Source organism: Pyxicephalus adspersus, chromosome 11 (assembly GCF_032062135.1).
Source record: "Pyxicephalus adspersus chromosome 11, UCB_Pads_2.0, whole genome shotgun sequence".
In the NCBI taxonomy this organism is placed as follows: Eukaryota; Metazoa; Chordata; class Amphibia; order Anura; family Pyxicephalidae; genus Pyxicephalus; species Pyxicephalus adspersus.
In genome coordinates, this window is record NC_092868.1 from 51,959,421 (window position 1) to 51,981,336 (window position 21,916).

A 21,916-nucleotide genomic window follows, 5' to 3' on the forward strand; every position below is an offset into this window, starting at 1 on the left:
TCATTTTAATTATGCAGCTGAACGTTCCCAGGCTAAAATCTACAGACAGCTTGATCATCATTGTTCAGCCATTCCCCTCCGTATATAATACACTGAAAGCGGGGTTCACCCTAATTGTGTGAATAGTGGCTGGAGGAGAGATTTCACTGAAGACATTTTTTCCTTTTCTAGCTTGGGTTACATTAGGTACTAGACAGGGAAATCATTTGTCTATTTTGTGGTGTCTGTGTTTTATAGCACAAAGTAGATTTACATTGATTATGGCAGCACGGTGGCTCAGTGGTTAGCATTCTGGCTTTTGCAGCGCTGGGTCCCAGGTTAGAATCTCAGCCAGGACACTATCTGCATGGAGTTTGCTGGTTCTCTCCGTCTTTCCAATGTTAATTGACTTCCCCCAAATTGACCTTAGACTGTAATAATGACATATGACTATAATAAGGACATTAGATTGTGAGCTCCTTTGAGGGACAGCTAGTGACATGACTATGGACTTTGTACAGCGCTGCGTAATATGTCAGCGTTATATAAATACTGTGTAGTAATAATAATTGTAACATCTCTGCAGATCTTCAGAGTTTAAAATATTATGAGATTTACCCATAGGAAACTTTATTCAATGCCTATCCAAATTCAAGCTTGCAGCTAAACTAACAAGGGGGTCTAATGTGTGACTGCTGCTCTATCTGCGGGGGACATAGAAAACTGAAACTTAATGGATTTTACATTTTATGTACTTGGCCTATTCATAATCTGACTACCTATGTAACATAAATAAGTGTCATGTAGTCAGGGGCAATGGCCCCCCAATATAAAGCCCAATTATTCCCATGTGTTCAGATAAAGCCGCATACACACGTGCAATTATTGTCGTTGGAAAGGATCTTTCATGACATCGTACATAGCTAAAGGCCAAGAATTGGGCAGTTCTGCTTCTTCCTATTCTGCAAACATGAAGTTTTTATTCCTGTGGCATAGCTGAATGTCTTCTGGACCTTTTACCATTACTCTATGTCCTGCAGAGATATAGAAGTCAATAGAGGAAATTGCAGAAGAAAACCAAAACACCCCAGATGTGTCTGATTTTGCAAAGACAACCAGCATGTTTTTATTTTTGCAGTGATAGGTCCATTGGAGAGGTCTGTTTATAAAGTGGTGAATCTAACATTCACCAAACAAGCTCTGATGAACATATGCTTTAAATAGCACCAGATGTTTGATGAATATCAGATTCACTAGCCTCAAATCTCACGCATTGTATGATTTTATGGAGAGAACAGCTATATACTCATGGACATGTTATAAGATGGTTCAATAAATTAGATGTGTGTGTTTGTGTTATATAGGTGTTTGCATTCATTCCCTATGGAATCCCCAATCCTTAACCATGCAGATCCTTTAATCTGTGCACGGTACAAGGGTCAGATCCATTTTTGGTGCATGGATGCTTATTGGAGCTTATTGTGCTTATTACACAAATACTAGAATATGCATCAAATAACACGCAAACATATGTATTGTGATGAAAAAAGTCATCATTAGGATTGCTGTTTGCATTACTCATCTGATATTTTAGTTATAAATAAAAGCTGAGCAGACTGGATTTAAAAAACAGTTTTCTGGGATCTGAGATCAATCCAAAGATGTCCAGGATCTCCTATCTTTTTTGCAGGATCTTTGCATTCATGGAGCTGGGAATTATGGTGCAGAGATCTCAATGCAAGACTGCTTGGTGTTGGGGGGTGGGAGAGGGATTGATGAAGTTTTCTTATTCCAGCCTCTGCTCACAAATGTTAGATTTAGATGGACCATTAAATAAAAACTATATTGCATTGTAAGTAAGGCCATGCTTTGCATTATTATTCACTCACCACACCTATTGTGAGCTACGTCTCCTCCTCTTAGATTGTAAGCTCTTCTGTGCAGAGTCCTCTCCTCCTCACGTGTCAAAGGGCCTGATTTATTAAAGCTCTCCAAGGCTGGAGAAGATACACTTTTATCAGTGACCCTGAGTGATCCAGTAAACCTGGAATGGGTTTCCTTAAAGTCATTTGCTATTTGTTAGCAAATGTTTTAAATCCCGGACCAGATCCCTTCCAGGTTTGCTGGATCACCCAGCTTCACTGATCAAAGTGTATCCTCTCCAGCCGTGGAGATCTTTAATAAATCAGGCCAATTGTGTGCTACTTCCCCTTCCTCTTAGATTGTAAGCTCTTCTGTGCAGGTTCCTATACTCCTCCTGTGTCACTTTCTGTATCTGTCAATCATTTGCAACCCCTATTTAATATACAGCGCTGTGTAATATGTTGGTGCTATATAAATACAGTATATTAATAATAATATTTATACCATTTATATGAAATGTTTTGCTGTATCATATTTGATTCCTATATCTCATATATAGTGATTATCTGTGTATATATATTTTTGTTCTTTTTTTTTCCTATGCATTTCATAAAATAACCAAATAATGAATTATCATCAAAACCAACAAAAAATGGAACAGCTTTTAAAAAAGCACACAGGTTTATTGCATATCAATCTCATGTATAAATTCATTGTAGCATTGGAAAGATTACATTTGGTATACATTCCTATTCTACAGCATTAAACTCAAAATCAGCTTTTTTTCTTATTCATTATCTTAAGGAATTTCTCTACTCAAGTACATTTGTCTTTTTATCACAAGCATCAAAAAATGAATTTTTATTTCCCTCCCCACAAAAAAGAAAAAATCGCTTCTTTGTATTTTTTTTCTAGACTTCATATCATTTTCTTTATATTTTTTTTTTTCACATAAGCGATTTTTAAAATGTTCATATTAACAGCCGCCCTTCTCTATCAATGGCAGCCGAAGCATCAAGTCCTGGACAAAGAACCTAATCACATATACAGTAAGTGCATCTACAGAATTTTTTTATCATCTTTTTTTTATTTTTGATTTTTTTGATTTTCCTCTTTAAAAAAAAAAAAAAAAATTCACAAACGGACACAATGACGGCTAGCCCACCAGTCATGCACGGATTTACCTAGGAACATAACAGAAGCAATATACAACCCAGAGGGAATTGGAACAAACATCAAGTTGTTCCAAAAAAACATTTTTTTTTTCCTCTAAAACATTAAAATTAATTCCAGACATTTACAACTGTTTTCACTTTCCAGCAATGTACAATTTAACAGGGGATACAAGAGAAGAAAGGATTTATGGGTCGGTACAGCCATCTCATCAATATCACTGCAGTTTCAAAGAGGACAATTTTTCAAAAAAGAAATTTTATATTATGCATCATCTTCTTGATTTAAGACAAAAAAGCCAGCTCTAAAATGCAAAGAAAAATTTGCAAAAAGTCACTAATGAGCAGAAACAAATATTGGCCCCATCATGCAGTACAAAAAGAACATTACATTACAAATCCTGCACATTTGCTCATGAATTTGGTATCCTATAAAGTGCAGCACCCTTATGGACCAATCAGAATCCATTTTTTGTTTGACTTTAATAAAAAGAATGAAATCAGTTGAGTTTTAGAGCATTTTGCTGCTTGCATTGCTTATTAAATTTGAACAAATATAAATTGAGTTACTTTAGTTCAGAACGCCTGTCATTGAATATTGATCATTGGTCATGTGATCAGCATTGATCAGCCTGTAGCAGGGAGATATGAAACACTTCTAATTAGCCTGATATAATGAACTTTATATATATTATAAAAACAATTACTTTTTTAAAAATGAAATCAATTCCCTAATGAACAATGTGCTTGAAATCTCTTCTTTTGTAAAGTAACGTCAGTGAATGCAAAAAGGATCTAATAAATTATAAAGGCTATATAATGATTGGTAAGAAAGCCAGGAAATATAATTTAACAGAATAATTTATTTATATCATTCTAAGTCATTGTAGCCTGAAAAGTGCTTATGATTTTCTGAAAATAATTATAAAAAGTTAAAAATATTGAAATGCTTCATTAAAAAAAGCACAAATGGAAGGTTTTGTCATTTTCTTCAATAATCACAAGCTAGTGAATAAATTGTAATATAGGGCCAACAGCTAAAATGCATTTATTACATAGAAATGTGTTAGATCTATATAATTTATAAATAATTTAGGATTTTCTAAAAATGTGAATGACTATAACAATTAAACCTTTTAAATCTTCTCTTATTTATTTAAAATAATACCATGTTTGGAATAAAAAACTAAAGGGCCCAATTTATAAAATATTCCCCAGTCAATTCCCCTGAAAATTCACGGGTGGAGAATTTTATGGTCATAGGTTTCAAATAAAACAATGACTCATTGTGCCACCTAGTGGCCAATCATCAAAAGTGCACAATAGGAAAAGAATAAGAAGCAATCCAATTTTCGGAACAAATTGAAGAGGACATAATTTATAAATAGAGCCTAAATAGTTAAATTGCAACTTTTGATTATGTATTGCAAAAAATCTGAACCAAGGCTTCTTTTCATTTAAAATCAATCCTCAAAAAATAAATGTTAATAATATATTTGAAATGTTTGACTCAGACCTTTGCAATGCTCTAGAGATCATTATAATTCAATTTAATTTCATATTTCAGAAATCCTCAAAATCATATGGGCAGAAAAAATCAGATTTGATGACATTTTTTCTTTCTGACATTTTCATAAATTGGTGCAAGAATCAATGGAAAGCCAATAGAATGGATTTGGAATATAACCACATCCTCCTTGTATTATCAGGAGGAATATTTATTACAATTTATAAGGAGTCACATGATGTATATTTTAATATTAAATTATAATATTACTATATATAGGGATAAAAGTTTGCTCAAATGGTCAAAAACCAAATTCCCAATTGCATACTGCAACGTATCACAAGATTCATTTTTAATAACTGCACTTTACATTTTTAAACCTCCAATTCAAGAAACAGTAGAGGGGAGTTGCCTTTTATTTAATTTCCTTTTTTGTACTTTACATTCTAAAGGGAATTATTTCAAAGAAATGCTTTATTTGACAGTTCACTGTTGTAAGAAGTTGGGCCAATTCCAAGATACACAGCACGAAGCTCTAAACCTTTAGTGCATTCACTGAAATATTACGTTCTTTTTTTTTTTAATCACTAAAATATTTGTAGCAAGTTTTCTTTAGGCGTAATTGACGTTTTATGACTTTATTATATCTGTTGCAGGAGAATATTGTGTTTACTGCTTTAAATTAATGATCTATTAATAAAAAATTACCAGCCATTGCCGCGCTATATTATTAGGTAATGCCCACAATTTAAGAAAGTAAAACTTCCTTTGAAAGCATGTTGATTTTATGCATAGTAGGTAATTTCGAATTTTAATGCAGCACTTCACAGCAATCAACAATGTGACTGCTTAGGATTAATTGACTTTAGGAGGAAGCAGTTGGGTAAGAATGTATTTGAAGTTTTTATTATTTCCTGCTGATATTTCTTTCCATATTTTAAATGTTCCATAGGGAAAATAGTTATGGATTGGGGAAGTGGTGATGATGATGGGGGGGGGGGGTTAAATTTTAAAGATCTCCTAGCATAACTATATGCAAGTCCACTGAGAGTATATTTGCTTTAAAAATCAATATCATTATTAAAATAATTGGTGCTGTGTTTTAATTATTGTGTAAATTACCGTTTTATTTTATGTTGTTTTTATGTCTTTTTTGACCTGGGTTAATTGCATTTATTTAAATACCAATAGGGATTTTTATTTATTTTATTCTTTTTTTATTTTATTATTACATATTTACTTTATATTATCCCTATTTATGTACAGCACCGCATAATATGTTGGTACTATATATATCCTGTTGTTTATTATTATTATTATTATTAATAATAATAATAATAATAATAATAATTTTTTATTATTAATATTTATTTTTTTAACATGATGGAAATTATTTTACCAATAGGTTTCACCTATATTTAAATGACTTACGCTTCAGCTAGAAATAATAATATTTCATTTTTTTGGAAATTGCCAATATGCAAGACCAATGAGCAAATCTCAATTCTTTATTGATTAATAGATCAATAAAATAAAATACTACTTTTTTAGATAAATGTTATAACGCACCACGTACAAATGGAAGACGTGTCTTGGACTTTTTTTTCTTTGCAAACTTTAGACTGTCCTCACCAAGAGAAGGAGCATAGCAAAATACAAGTTCTTCGAAATTCAGAATTTGACAACCAAATATCGTAAAAAAAAATCTTTTGGGTTGTTTATATCTCCTCCAGTGTATACAATGAAATGCCATTAAGATAAAAGAAAAAAAATGCGACAAAGTTTTTTTCTATACAACACGTGACGTGGATCATCACTGCCTTGACTCAGCCCCTGTCGAATGATGCGGCTTTTAAAGCCTCAGATCAACGGATATGTGGACATTCTTTCACTACATAATGCACAATCCTAGATATTTACATATTTAATTCAACCAGGTGTCTAGTGCTTTTTATACAGTACATTACAGAGTGCTTTTAAAGTTTTTGAGTAATTAGACAGTGACATATTTCAGCCATATGGCACTTCTCATTGCGTAATTGTGAAATTTTTCTTCTTTCTTTTTTATTTTTTTTAAATCACAACAATACAATTTGCTTAAGTGAACCATTAAAAAAAAATCCTATTTTAAGACACTTTTTGTCTCTTTTTTTCCCCCTAAACAATAAAAACAAATAAATATAATACTTAAGCAAAAAACATAATTAGGAAAAAAAATACAAACACATGATTGTCCGGAACACCGCAGCAATATCAGTTATGGTAGTCATTAAAAAAGAAGTGATCACAGCTTTATAAATGTATCGAATGAACCAAAAAACAAAAAAGATGGTTATGAATTTGATACTTTTAAAGCTGTAATCTGCAAATGACAACCAAAATATTTTTTTTTACCTTTATTTGGCACATGTAGTCATCTAACACCTGTACAGCACAAAAACTGTATTACTCTGTTTTGGTCCTTCACTAGTTTTTGTTTTATATTAACATTTCACAAATATGAAATCTAATTCAAAAATACTGTATTAGAAGAAAAAAATCCAGAAACAGACCAGAGGGGCAAATTACATCATATATACAGATTATTATTTTTTATCTTTAGACTAAGTTTTATTATTTTTTTATATTTATCTTTTTTTTTAATTGGCCCCAATGAAGAATAATTTAAAAGACAAAACAAAAGGAATAAGTTTAACTTTTTCCCCCCAACATATATGCTACTGAAAAAAAAGGAATGTTGAGTTTAAAATCATCAGGGTCATATAAAATGACTGTACAAGCAGCTTTAAATATTTTCAAGCTACGTCAGATAATGACAGAAAAAGGATTTTTTGTGTTTCGAAATAATTTGAAATGTACATTTTTGTAAGTGCAGACATCAACTATCTAGTTTGAATGGAATCTGGACCAAAGAACAATAATCACTAAATATATGTATCATGGGAATTCTAGCATATTCATACATTAAATATTACAAAAAATTTATATGGCAATTTTTGTCAAATTTGGGAAAGGTGAAGGTATTAGGAAATATCCATTTACATCATTTTTTAATTTGGATTAAATGATAAAATAATAAACTGCTTTTTTTATGATATGATATAAGATTCACACATATTTACTGTTTTTCATTTAAACGCAGTTGCTGTAGAAAAATGCTTTCACACCTCCTAATTTAGCAAATATCTGATTTTACGGCTGAAGTCATGATTGGATTTAACTTTATATATAACTGTATATATATACAGTTACTCAATAGCGGGCATTTTTACCAAAATTTTTACTTTACATAAAAAAAGGGTAGATAACCTTTTTATATAAAGTAAAAAAAATCTTTTTTTTCTTGAAATAATTTGATTTTTGAAAAGGGGAAGCCCATCCTCTCATCCCATAGGAGAGCAGAGCCTTCTGGGATATGTGATGTATAGGTCCCAGGAGGCTCTGCGCTCATTTTCAGTCTTTACCGCCACGGCAGTAAAGACAGAAGGGGAGGGGCTTCAGGCTACTCCTTCTGCACATGCCCAATCCCTGTTTTCCTTGCACTGGGAAAAAAAGTGCCGAACTCACACATGTGGTTTTTGTATGCCTATACATGTTGTATTTTATGTTAAAAAAAAGGGAAATTAGAACCAAGACCAGCGTGACTCGTACAGTATGACCTGACCCATAAGAGAGGTTGCTTTTTTTTTTAGAAGGACCTGCCGAAAAAGTTCAAAACTTGACGGAACAGTTGCAAAAATCAAAGCAATTTGCATTCTACAGACCTAAATTATATTTATGCCTTTGCGTTCTTTTTCTTTTGTTTAAAAAAGTGGCAACAATGCAATATTTCAAATTGTATGTAAGCCTCATGAACAATGATTATTGTGCATTTATTTCATTTCCTTTTTTTTTTTTACAAATGGTTCATAGGGTTAAAAGTTCCAGATTCTGATGCTGCTCCTGCCATGTTTAACCAAGCGTCCAAGGAATTGTGGGAAGATGCATGAAGTGAAGCATTTTCAGAAAGTGATAACATCATTGCATAAGCCTAAAAAGGGAAAAAAAAACAATACATGATGTAGACGCAGAAAAATAAAGACATTTTCCAGAAGAGAGAAAAACATTTTTTAAATAACAGGAAATAAAATGCAGTAAACATAAGATAAAATCTAGATTACTCATTTTTGGAGCTTGGAGTTTTATCCTTTTCACCCGTGGTTCTAAAACCACAGCGGTTGGTTAATTCTCTTATGAAAAAAGGCTGAAAGGATGAAAATGGCTTTCAGTGTTTTTTTTTTTTTTTTTGTAAATACGTCAACAACATTGGGTTCCAAGACCTGCCGGGGTCATGGACTGTCAACGGTTGCTCTGTGTGGAACATATTGGTACAATTACTGAATAAACAAATACAAAATCCAATCCTAACCCAACATAGTTGAAAATTAAGTTGACTTAAGTAAGTTATGAGAAAGTCAGAAATCCCTGCTGAATACTTGGGTCAGGGGTTAGATTTCTCTTTTTTCTGTTTGAAAACTGCATGGTCACTTGCCTATTGAAAGTATTTTCATTCACTTCAATTATCCAATCATATAAAAGCAAAAACATTTCCAATACATATAATATGTAATTTAACAAAAATATATCTTTTTCATATTAACTAATCTAAGTGAACACGTTCTAAATATTTCACAGCCCAGGTGAATTAAAAATCAGAATGATGGTCAGTATTTGCAGAAAAAGAGGTTATTAATGACTTCCCCCATGTAATGTATAGATTCTCTACTAAAATAGTTTATAACTGCTTGAATAGACTAAGAACACAATGCTTCTAAGCCCAGCCCCTGAGGAGTATTACATTATTATATTATATAGACACCAAAGAGCAAAAAGATTGCATTGGTATCAACAAGCTTTTTGGGCCTGATTTATTAAAGCCCTCCAAGGCTGGAGAGGATACACTTTCATCAGTGAAGTTGGGTGATCCAGCAAACCTGGAATGAATCTGGTCCAGGATAAAAAAAACATTTACTAGCAAATGACTTTGAAGAAATCCATTCCAGGTTTGTCACCCAGATTCACTGATGGAAGTGAATCATCTCCAGCCTTGGAAAGCTTTAATAAATCAGGCCCATTGCGTACATCACGGAGCACATTTTTGTATGATTTTTGTCTACTTAATGACATAAATATACCGATGCCTAAAAAGCTCATCTAAACCCAGCCCCCAAAGAACCATAGTCATTGACAAGTCCAATAGCAAGAAGAATAATAATTTAACATTATACTTCAAGCATATTCTGTGTTTGCTATAAAATGTAACATTTTTATTTTATATAATAGAACAGTTTTATGTTTTTTTTTATATATTTTAGTTTTTTTAATTATTATTATTCACATATCGTTGAACACAGACAGTTAGTACATTGAGCAAAATTAGCCGACACGTAACAAAAACATGCAAATGATTTGCTTTGAAACAGAAGACAACACAAAGTTGCAAAACCAGCATTTTACTTCCTCGTCGACTAGAAAAAATTGCAAGACTTAGCATGACAATCACCCAATTTCACTTTTGTTTGGCTTTAGTTTTTCCTGTTTTGAATTGCTGGAAAACTTTTTGATAAGTGCCAATTCATCTGTCTAGGGGGCTGCTATGTAACTCATTTACATTGTTTGAGAATTTATTTTCATTGGATGATTGTTTTAACAAAAAATTACCAAATTGGGTGAAGACTTTCATAATTTTCAAAGCAAATTGATATTTGGTGGGCTTAATCCATATCTTAAATTTGGAAAAATAAAGCATGGGATGTTCTTTTCAATATCTGTAAGGTTTGGGGTATTTTTTCCAAGCCAACATTGGGGTTTGAAAGTGAAGAATTTTTATTTTATTGTATTTTTTGTTGCTGTTGCAATTTCTGCTTTGTATGTACAAACAGTCCTATTCTGCATTGATTGAAGCTGTATAAATATTCACGTGGCAAGCTATGTAAAATAATTCTGTAGTCTTTACCTACCTGGGTTTTTGCCTGCCTGTACAGTGATTCTTTTAATGCCTCAGAGTCTAAGGTGGAATTAAACACATCTTTTGCGTCAAATGCTTCCTCTGCTGTTTTTCGAAGGTCCAGCCCCTTCCCAAAATTCGGAATTTGCTCCACATCTAACAGACGGGCATCTTCCTCCTCAATACACCTGTACCAATGACCACGGGGAGGGGAAGGGGATGACCCTTCATTAGCTATTCCACCCTTTATTCAGGCTAGCCAATGGTGCAAATTTGCTACAGGATCTGGTGCTAGGCATGCAGAGGAGTTACCGACACAAAGCCGCATGCATGGAACGAGGCCGTGGGTGATGGGTAAGGGCGGCAAGACATTTAGTGGAATCAAAGGACGAGCTGATGGCGGTTTTTCACTTTCAGTGGTTTCAAAAGTAACTGGCTTTTTACAGGAGTTTTGTTTGCAAGTGGCTGAAGCCAGTGGAGCTTCACCTCATCCACTGAGCTAAGTGAATATTCCCTTGCAAAATACCAATTCACTTTACTAAGTGAACAGTCTGAGGTCCTTCAATTAGTTGACCCCAATTGATTTCCTTTTAAACAGAGAGCAAGATAACCCAATTAGGCCTCAGAGTCATGGACTTGATTAGCTATTAATGAGTGAATAGAGAAAAATACAACACAAACTCTGAGCAGTACAGCCAGTGAAAGGAAATATAACAAGTGCATTTTGAAGAATTATGAGAACAAACCACTGATTTACTAATTTTCAAGCTGTTCAGATAGTAAAGTGAATTATTACATTGCAGAAAAATTTTCACTTAGCTCAGAAAATGTGGTAAACATTAACTTTAGGTGAAACAATCCAATCAGGTGCAAGGAAATGTAAAATGACACAACTGCTTGCATTTGATTGGATGACTGGTGTAAACAAAACTCCACCTGATTCGCTAAACTTAGTGAACATTCTTTTACAAGGGGATAACTCACTTTGCTAAGTAGGCAGCCTATACTCCTTAAGTAAATAAATCTAAATGGAAAAAAATCCTCTGAAAGTGAAAAACCGCTTAAAGACAAAGACAGCCACACATGAAAATGACTGAATACAGTTAACACGATGAAAAGTACGCAATACGGATATTGTTATTTAGAGTGTTTTTCATGCTTTGCTAGAAGATGAACTCTGGTATATGTGTAGAAGCTAAAAGAAGAGAAGACCGGTCAATGTATGGTTAACTATCCTTTGCTGATACAAAAAATAGTGAATGGTGGAAGTCAGCAGAGGTTCAAACCATTCACTTGAATGATTTGAAAAATTCCATTGCAAAGTGTTGATTTAATTTGCTTAGTGAACAACCAATATTCATTTATATATTTTAGTATATTTTACATATATATCTATATATTAGTAAATCAGCTCTCTGGCAAAAAAAAATTTGGAAGATCTGTTCAAATGGAGGCACCTACTCCACTGAGAACTGTCTAAGAGGGTTTTCACCTCATGGTAGATAATTCCTTTTATATCCTGTTGGGTGCTTAGGACTGGAAGTAAATGGAGACCTCCCAGAAAGGACACAGAAAATTGAATCGGCTTTGGGCCTTCTCTAATTAAAACTAGAAAGTTGTTGGCATTAAAAACAAGTTAAATATCACATGTTTTAAATGCCAACATGGTAATATATTAGGAAATATTATGGTTAAAAAGTAAGCAGCCAAAAAGTGCCTTGACTTTCAGATGGAACAGATATATTGGGCACACTAGGCCTGATTTATTAAAACTCCCCAAGACTGGAGGAGATAGACTATCATAGGGATCCAGCAATCCTGGAATGGATCTGTCATGGATTTAAAACATTTGCCAAATAATAGGAAATTAGTTTTAAGAAATCCATCCCAGGTTTGGTGGATGATCCAGGTTGTCCCATGACAGTCTATCTTTTCCAGTCTTGGAGAACCTTAATAAACCAGGCCAAATACAAGGAATACAAGGAATATACTTATCAGCCAAATAAATGACTAATGGCTATCAACTTGGTCCATAAGAAGGCCAAACGAACCCTCCCTATGCAACATATTGCATCAACTGTCCAACGTTATCCGAAACCTGGCCCCACCAAGCATGGACCCCATTCCTGAGTCCATAGTGCAATACCAGAGCAAAAATGGACATCAGATTGTCATAATTCATGGAGACAAGCTTAACTTGAAGAGGGGGAAGACTTAGCAGACAATTGATTGTGTGGCTGTTGAAGTTATGGGAAATCTTACTTTTATGGGTCCAAGCTTACAAATTGAGGTGAACACTGTAAAAGTGACATCAAATGGGGCGCCTTAGAACCCAGTTGGAAATTTTAAAATGTTCTCAAGGACATCTTTTTGTCCTTGCCACAGGTTTTCTATTCTACTAGTTTAACATTTGTTCTATCAGTCTCATTATTTATCATTTTAATTGTTGATCCAGTTTCAAGTGTTTATAATAACGGACACCCATATGGTCACCAGTGATTTTTTTTCTCCACTTGTACTTTCTCTAGAAGCCTGAAATGCATATTTTAGTGCAGTTATGTATTTTTCAGAATGTCTTTGAACAATGAGAAATGATTATAAAATATTTTAGCTTTTCTAGATGTCATGATGAGAAATCGGAATGTGGTACTGCGTGCTCATATGATAGTTAGCTATTAGGCAACTTTGGCTTTCATTAGTATCAGTGCAATGGCAATGGTCAACACAGAAATGGATCACATACATCAAACATGAAGTCAATGAGCTTCAATTAAAAAAAAAAAAACTGACCTTCGTGTGTGATCAAAGCTCATATTAAGGGATGTGGGTTCTTCATCTTCCTCATCCTCCTCATATGCTTCCTGGGTCTCCATTGTTGGGGACACTGTTTCGTCTTGTGACTTTCCTGTTAGACTTCCATCTTCATAATCTTCTTCTAAGTCATCTTCCTCATCCTCGTCTACATCTTCTGGTTTCTGGCTGACTAGGCCACAACACTTTGAACTGCTATCGATGTCTTGAATTTCTGTTCTAAAATACCAGAATTGGGAGATGACAAACATGTTCGGTAATGAGAATAATATGGACAAAAACATAATGTGTTTTTAAAACAACAAAGATCTGGACAACCCTTTGGAAGATCATTTATGTTTAAGACAAACCGGAGGAAAGGGAGTGTTGGCTGTGATGGCTCCCATGGGTTGAAAATGTGCTTTTTCTATTTTGAATGGTTACATTGGGCCTGATTTAATAAAGCTCTCCAAGGCTGTAGAAAAAACACTTTCATCAGTGAACCTGGGTGATCCAGAAAATCTTGAATGGTTCTGGTCCAGCATTGAATAATTGATTTGATGACAAAAATTTATGCCTTTTAAGAAATCCATTCCAGGTTTGCTGGATGACCTAGTTCATTGATGAAAGTGTATGTTCTCCAGCCTTGAGAGCTTTACTAAATCAGGCTCATTATATCCTAAGCCATTTTTTTCCAAAGTGGTTAAAACTTATTTTTTATTTTGTATCCCATTCAATAGTATTTTCCTGTAGATACAATATAATAGAGAGTGAAGCTCTCCAATGTGATACAATTGTCCTCTTAAAACGTTGTCACCAAACCATAATGGCTAGGTCCATTGTTGGCTGTATGGAAGTACAATGGGGTCTTTCATTCTTATAGCTCATGCAAGTCTTACTACAACCCACATGACCTATTTGCATTTGCTGATTGATTAAAAAAATCATCTTATATTAAATAATGAATATTTTATCATAATCTTGCTTTAGAAGCCAACTGAGATTATCTCATTGTGAGATGAAAATCATCTTACAAGAACAATATCAGAGAAACGGTCAAGACTACTTAACAAGGTCTACCCAGGTCAATTTAATCCAAATGGCCTGAGGTCCTTAGCGTTGACCTTTCATCCATCATGTTTGACTTGTAGGAAAACCGACTACGAGATTGAAAAAAAGTCAAAAAACATGCAGATATAACAAAAGATAAAATAAAAAAAACACATGCCTATGTAAGTAGGATTTGTTACCTAAAAAGAATAAATCAAAAAAGAATAAAATTAACCAAAAAAAGAAATTGTGCTTTAGTTACAATTCTTGAACTTTTCCATTTTAAATTATCGGTTAGAACTAATATGAACTTTAAATAATTTTACAAGAATATGTGTTCTGTTCAGCTTTTTAGTAGACAAAAGGCCTTAATAATGTTGTTTTTTTTATTGCAGTGCCTTTTCCTGAATGGTCCATTCTGAGTCCTGGATCATGTCACTTAATCTAAACACATAAGTGGCATGTTTGTCTTTGACTGCTCCGGCTCAGTTATTCTTTATGATAAATGCCCACATTTGATTCCCTCTCAGGAATAGTTATGCCACTCTGAAATGGATTCCTTTTGTCTATCTTTATCCCGCAGCAGGAAAGGTTGAATGATCTCCAGTTTCCTTCAGGAAATGCCACATGAAGTCTATTTCTTAAGTATGCAACCTAATTCTTTCACACCCTCTTCCCCAAGACACAAACTCTATAAACTGGTGATTAATGGGACAGACACAAAGCACAAGAACCATACCGTGTTGTGAAATTACACAGCCATTTTTAGATAAGGCCATATGCCTGTGAATTTATGGCCTGGTTGAGAAACAGACTTGTAGTCTAATGTGACTTGGGCTGGCACTCTTGATGGAGTTTCAACAGTGTTTACCATTTCACTGCCAAGCAATTTAGAAGGAATTTAAAAGCAGCTATATCACTTGATAAAAAATCTAAAAAACTGGCTCTTGCAATAGAATACTCTCGATACTCAATTTTCCAGCAGGCAAAGAGCCTGAATTATGATGTTTCCAACATTTCCAGAATCTTTCCATCAGACACACTTCTGATCCCCCACTGTTCTTAATGGTTCCAGTTGCCCCTAGGAAACAACTATAGCCTGTGGTGGTATATGGAAGCTTAAAGGGCCGTGGTAGACACAGGTAGGGATGAGCGAGAATGCCTCTGCCATTCATGTGAAAATTTCCTTGAACTTCCAATGGTTCTGCAAAATTTCAGCAAACCGATTTTGCGAAACTATCGGAAGAGGAAATTAAAAGAGGAGGATTCCCAGAGCTGCATTCAGCCCAGGGAATTCTCCTGTTTGCCATCCCCGGGGCACTAGAGGGTAATTAACCTCTAGTGCCTGGGGATCGCAGCCCTGGAAATCCTCCTGTTGGCCGAGAGCTCGACTTCTCAGCGAATCAGAAGGCCGCTCCCGCCCACATTTTCGGTAAGCGAGAAAGGCCTGATTCCCTGTGAGATTGAACTTAATATTCTCACTCACTCATCCATAGACACAGGTATCCAAAACTCCCAGAAGAAATATGCTGGTGGTTGTAGTGCTTGAGCACAGCAAAATATGAATTCGCTACCTGTCAAAAGGTCAGTATTTGGAGCAGCCATTTTCAACCAGAGCTCTGTAAAAACCTCTAGGGCAGTGTTTTTCCAAGGAATCCTTATGTTCCGTCAGAGGTTGTTAGGGGTTCTTTGAGCAATGAGCAATTTGTGCATCTTAGGTCAGTTTAAGTGACACCAATGATTCTGTTGGCTACCTGTAATGGTGACATTCTTCCCAATAGCCAGGAATACGAATAGCCAGGAAAAGCCATACTTCCTACTGACCACCATGCTAATATACTGTGACCTGTGGATATAATCATTATAGAAGAGGTTCCTTGAAGACCTAAAAGTTATGTCAAGGGTATAAAGGTCTGGGAACACTGCTCTAAAAGTTGCAAGGAGATCCTTCAGCTATGACTTATTGGTCTTCTTTTTAATGGTGCCTGCATAGTCCTTGGACCAACACCTTATAGAGAAGCCAATGGCAAGACACCAATAATCTTTTTAGGGGTTTAATAGTTACAATTCCATAAAAAAAAAAAAACAACCCTCAATAAGGTTTTCTTTTCGCCACTGGAGAGAAACCTGGCCACCCTGAATAAAAACAATAGAACAAAGGAAAATCCAAACATTATTATAAGAACAGAATGGGAATGGAAGTAAAATCTTAGTAAAGTTACTTGTTCTGATAATAGCAACTTTGAGAAGATATCTCTTACTTTAATAAAACTTAGGTATACAGGACAGAAAGTGAATGGAAATCTCCCCAGTGGGACCAAGGCAACACAAAATAAACTTAAAACATATTTTTTTTATTCTTTAGCTATCTTTGGCTGGAAGAGTTTCGATTCAGTTTTTCCAACAATCAGAACTGGTCAGTTCCGAGATCTTCCATTTTATATGTTTTTATACTTGTGTATGGCCATGATGGAGACATCACAATGGATATTTTCAAAGAGTTGGGGAAAATGTTGATGACATATAAAGGAAAATTGACAGATTTCTTGAAAATATCTATTCTTAACCCAATTCTTTAAGCTCACAATTAATTTCCAACATATCAGGTCCTCTTGCACTGCATATAAAAATGCCCCCAGATCAGCCATCAGTGTCAGCATATTATGGAGAAAGACTCCTACTAACAGCGTCAATTATTCACCAAGCTCATTTTCCATCTTTCCAGTCCACAAGCAGTTAAAATTCCCATCTGTTAGCTTGAATAAACAATGGGAGCTACAAAAATTGGATGGCGATTACATGGCTCGGGCTGTCAGCATCTCCGAATGCCATTTATCACCCAGCCAGACAGACAGAAAACAAACGTCATTTTGATAGCCTCTATTGCGAACTGTCCTGGCCACATTTTCAGTATGTGTGGGAATTCAAACTGAGCTACACCCCCCCCCCCCATTTGTTTACTTAGCTCGCTAATGAGATTCATTGGGGAACAACCTGTTAAATGTTCTGCAGATTCTTTCATTATGGCTTTTGTTCATTAGCTGCCCCTGTAAATTATTCCAGCGTATGTTGTGTTATTTATGTTCTATTTTTCATCAGTTTTTTTTAATTCTTTTGTGTGTCGGTGAGCTTGGTAACTTTTTTATTCTTAGTTTATAAAGATTGTGTTTTAAATGCAAACATGTCTGTCCCTTCAAATCTTTGTTTGCTTTTCATTAGATATACTATTTAATTACCAATTTGTTAATTATTATTATTATTATTATTACACGGTATATATATATATATATATATATATATATATATATATATATATATGTATACTGCCAACATATTATTCATATGTCACATGAATTGCTTTTAAAACTGAATTCCAAACAAAGCTTTATTTAAATGTTATTTAATAGCATGAAAAAAATGAAAAAATGTCAGAACAGTGGCTTTTTCAACATGGGGAAACCCTTAAAAATGTTTTCTTAGTTCTCAGGGAACCCTGCTATAATTACTATATCCACAGCTCACAGTATATTAGTATGGAGGTAAGAGAGAGGAATGCCCATTATATTGCTGGCTAATGGGAAGAATGTCACCCTTACAGATAGCCAAAAAGGTCCCAAAAATGATCAAAATGGTCCAAATGGCTCATGGCTCAGGGAAGCCCTAGCAATCCCAGGAGGAACCCTGCTTGAGAAACACTGGGTTAAGATTTGCATTTGTACCATTTGGGTGATTACTATTATAGGGACCAATATCACTGGGACAATAAATGATGGAGCAATAAATCCAAAAGTCCAAAATGCTATGATTGTCCTTGTTTAAGGAGCAGAGCAGACATATACCGATGGGGTCATTAGTTCCAAGATTGGACTTTATCAAGGTCATATGGAGTTTAACCAATATTGGAACATTCACAAAGTCTTCTATATAAATGCTTCAAATAGGTCATACCCTTCTGCCCTTTTTTTCCTCCAAATTTGATGCATAAAGAACACCTGATGTCACCTCCAGGTGTGTAATTTCCGGGTTCCCCACAGTGGTTCCTCTCACAAATTCATTATATCACTAAAATGTCCGATAACTGTTGGCAAGAGGAACCATGGAGTGCAGAAGTTAGTCAGGAGACTGATGGTTACTCTGCATTACATTAACATTTAAAGGAATAGTTTGCAGGAGTGGTAAGAATATACTCTCTTCTATGAATACTACACGGACTATGAACATTAAACTTTTTTCTGACCTCTTTTTTAGTTCTATACCTTTAAAGATCCCAACAAAGATTCTAGAAACTTCCACTGCCAGAATGTAATTTTCCTATAAAAACCCATTGCTTTTTGTCTGCATTTTGAAAATGAATTTCCTCAGAATGCTTGAAGATACAAAGGGAATGATGGCTTGCTTTATTTAATTTAACTGTTAGTTTGAATTTACAAAGTTTTTTTTAGTGATTTGTAATATTTGTACAAAACTGGTAAAATTCATACAAAATATCTTGTTTGTGAATTCTTCATGGTCCTTATGGGTAAGGACTATATCCTGTATATTGATGGTAAAGTGTATCCCCAAGAAATGCATTATATGACTATTCATATTGGAAATAATTTCCTACTGGTTATAAAACAAATCCGACCATTCCATACCCCCTCTTATATTTAAATACTCCTTCTTTTAGATTGTAAGCTCTTCGGGGCAGGGTCCTCTCCTCCTCCTATATCACTGTCAGTACCGGTCTGTCATTTGCAACCCCTATTAAATGTACATCACTGCGTAATATGTTGGTGCTAGTTTATTATTATTAATAATAATAATAATAATAATAATAATAATATATCTTCATTAACTATACAAACAACAAACAGTTTTAAATAGCAAACATAGCAGCTGGTGATTGACAAAAACCCTCTATGAGAGCCGCATATTGATAAATGCTCTCCAACACAACAGTAAAAAAATAAAAACCAACAGTCCCTTTATCCCAACAGCCTGGGAAATCAACTAAACAGCACAATTTTAAGAACAGCGATGAAAACCTCCTACACCTTCAAATTTCTACATAAACAACTGCTGGCTCTTGGTCCCAGATGGACGCAGGAGATCCAGAGAGCAGTGCCATGCTTCTTGAAAGCTTGATTGAGTTTTGAAAAAAGGGAGCCCTTGTCTTATTAGAATGATTAATGTAACGCTCTCCTTTTAATATACCAGCCACTTAATTTCAGCCTAATGATGGTCTAGCTCAGTCCCCGTTCCACACACACATAGACATTTCCATCCTTCACACTCAGTAAATCTTTCTTACTTAGATATTAATGCTGAAAGTGTGTTTTTTATAGGATCTTGTTAGACTAAGAAGAGTTAAACCCCGGCACCAGAGCCGAATGCAAAAATGAAACAAAGAGCAATAGTTCACAAAATAGAAAAACACAGATACCTATCAAAGTAAGCTTTTATGGTAAAGTGTCAACAATGTGTTATCCTAAATTTAAATTTTAGTAGATATATATTTGGGAATCCGCTGCAAAGTTTCTTATTTTGAAATCCTGCTTATAACTTCCCTTCTTAGTGAATAAACAGGATTTATATAGCGCCAACATATTACGCAGTGTTGTACCCTTCTTGTTGCAAACTATCAATGTTGAGCCACTGCCTTGCAATTAGTAACATATATTAATATTATTATCCAGTATTTATATAGCGCCAACATATTACGCAATGTTGTACCCTTCTTGTTGCAAACTATTAATGTTGAGCCACTGCCTTGCAATTAGTAGCATGTAATAATAATATTATCGAGTATTTACATAGTGCCGACATATTACGCAGCGCTTTACAAAGTCCAAAGTCCTGCCATCCACTGTCTCTCAAAGGGGCTCACAATTTAATGTCCCTATCATAGTCATATGTCATTACCACAGGGTCAATTTTGGGAGGAAGCCAAATAACCTAAATGCATGTTTTTGCAATGTGGGCAGAAACCGAAGTACGCAGAGGAAACCCTAAATCATAAACAGGCAGAACCTGCAAACTCCATCCCGATAGTGTTCTGGCTGAGATTCGAATCTGGGACCTATCGCTAAGCTCTGAGTCACCATAGCATGGTTGAGCCTTGAGCGCTGCTTCATTTGACTGTTGGGTTGCCTATTGGATTTATCAGAAAAGCAGCTCAACGGCCAATGACCCAATGGGCAACCCAACTGCCAAATAAAGTGGAACTCAAGATTCACCCCTGCTGCCTATTACAAGACAGTGGCCAACTGACAAAGAGCACATGTCATCTCCAGATAAGAATATTTTAAATTAATTCCCATATATATATATATATATATATATATATATATATATATATATATATAATAATGTATACAGAGAAACCTAAAGCCAGACATTTTACTATAATTTGAGTTTACATGCACTTTAATGCAAGTGCAGCTTGTATGCATGAACCTACCTATGAAAGAAGACAGACATTTAATTCTTATTAATACATTTGGTTACCAATCTATTTAAAAAGTATTCAGACATTCAGCAATCATTGTGGAAAATTTAATAAGTTTATATGTTTTCAAAGGCAACTATTGATCCTCTACCATAGAGTGAGTGGTGAATATCATATTCTTTGCTTCTAATATACTTCTATATTTTTTCAGGAAATTTTATCTTAGATATAAGCTTTTTTGGGCAATGTCCATATTTTTTTACCTTATATCATTGATTGCTTTGGATTTCCATGTCTATATTTATATATACATAAACTATAGGTCTTTAATGTGTACTCCTCCTTAATTTATTATATAGCAATATGCTTTATAAATAAAAGATAATTATAAAAAAGGAATAATAGTTTAGATTTTTTTATTTTGTTTTAAAAGAAAGATTAATTTCAAAAGCTCTGTTCTGCTAACTACAAAGATAGATAGATAAACAGAGGATATATAACAATGGGGTAAACATATATAATACTCTGTAATTATATAGCACCAACATATTACCCAGTGCTGTACAATAAATAGGGATATATACTGCATATGACAGTGGTAGCAATAGTGACAGTGATAGCGGCACACAGAAAGCCCATTCAACTGTTTTAAATTCAATAAAGTCACCAAACTTTCTGAATGTTGACAGCACAATAAACAGAAGAATACATTCTTGGAGTGTGACATTTGTAGAATGGGCTTCAGCTCACAAAGCCCCCCGGGGTAATGGCATATTGCACTCATTTACATTCGGATATAGGTGTCTGCTATCTTGCTAATAGAAGTACTTTGTCCCTGCCGCTTGGCTATTGATCGGCTAAGGAATCAGAGACTCTATGACACTTTCTGAGTAATGGCCCGGAAGGTGGAATTTGAGGTGTACTTCATTACGCAGCTGGTAACAGCACTCTATGGAGAGGATCCTTAGCTTTATGGGGTTTATTCTTGATCAGGAGAACTAATAGAATTTTAGATTTTTTTTCTTACTAACTCCATTGGCATAAGAGAAAGAAAGGGTGTTTTTTACTTTTTACATCCTTTGTTGCACCTTAGTTTGGATGATTTCCTGCATCCACTTTCAGTTTAAATGCATTCAAAT

The 21,916-nt window shown here is 34.5% G+C and overlaps 1 protein-coding gene across 6 annotated transcripts in view; it reads right to left on the reverse strand.

Moving 5' to 3' along the window:
- Positions 1–2,504: 2,504 nt before the first annotated feature.
- The window catches only part of PRDM16 (PR/SET domain 16), a 71,001-nt gene continuing 51,589 nt past the window's right edge, over positions 2,505–21,916 (reverse strand). For 5 of the 6 annotated variants that reach the window (XM_072425367.1, XM_072425366.1, XM_072425365.1 and 2 more), the window contains 3 exons: positions 13,298–13,537; positions 10,521–10,695; positions 2,505–8,551 (listed from right to left, as the gene is read on the reverse strand). In XM_072425367.1, the coding sequence (XP_072281468.1) occupies positions 8,417–8,551; positions 10,521–10,695; positions 13,298–13,537 (550 nt within the window). In that variant the 3' untranslated portion in view covers positions 2,505–8,416. The remainder of the gene's footprint in view (positions 8,552–10,520; positions 10,696–13,297; positions 13,538–21,916) is intronic. The other variant, XM_072425368.1, reaches the window with a different exon arrangement.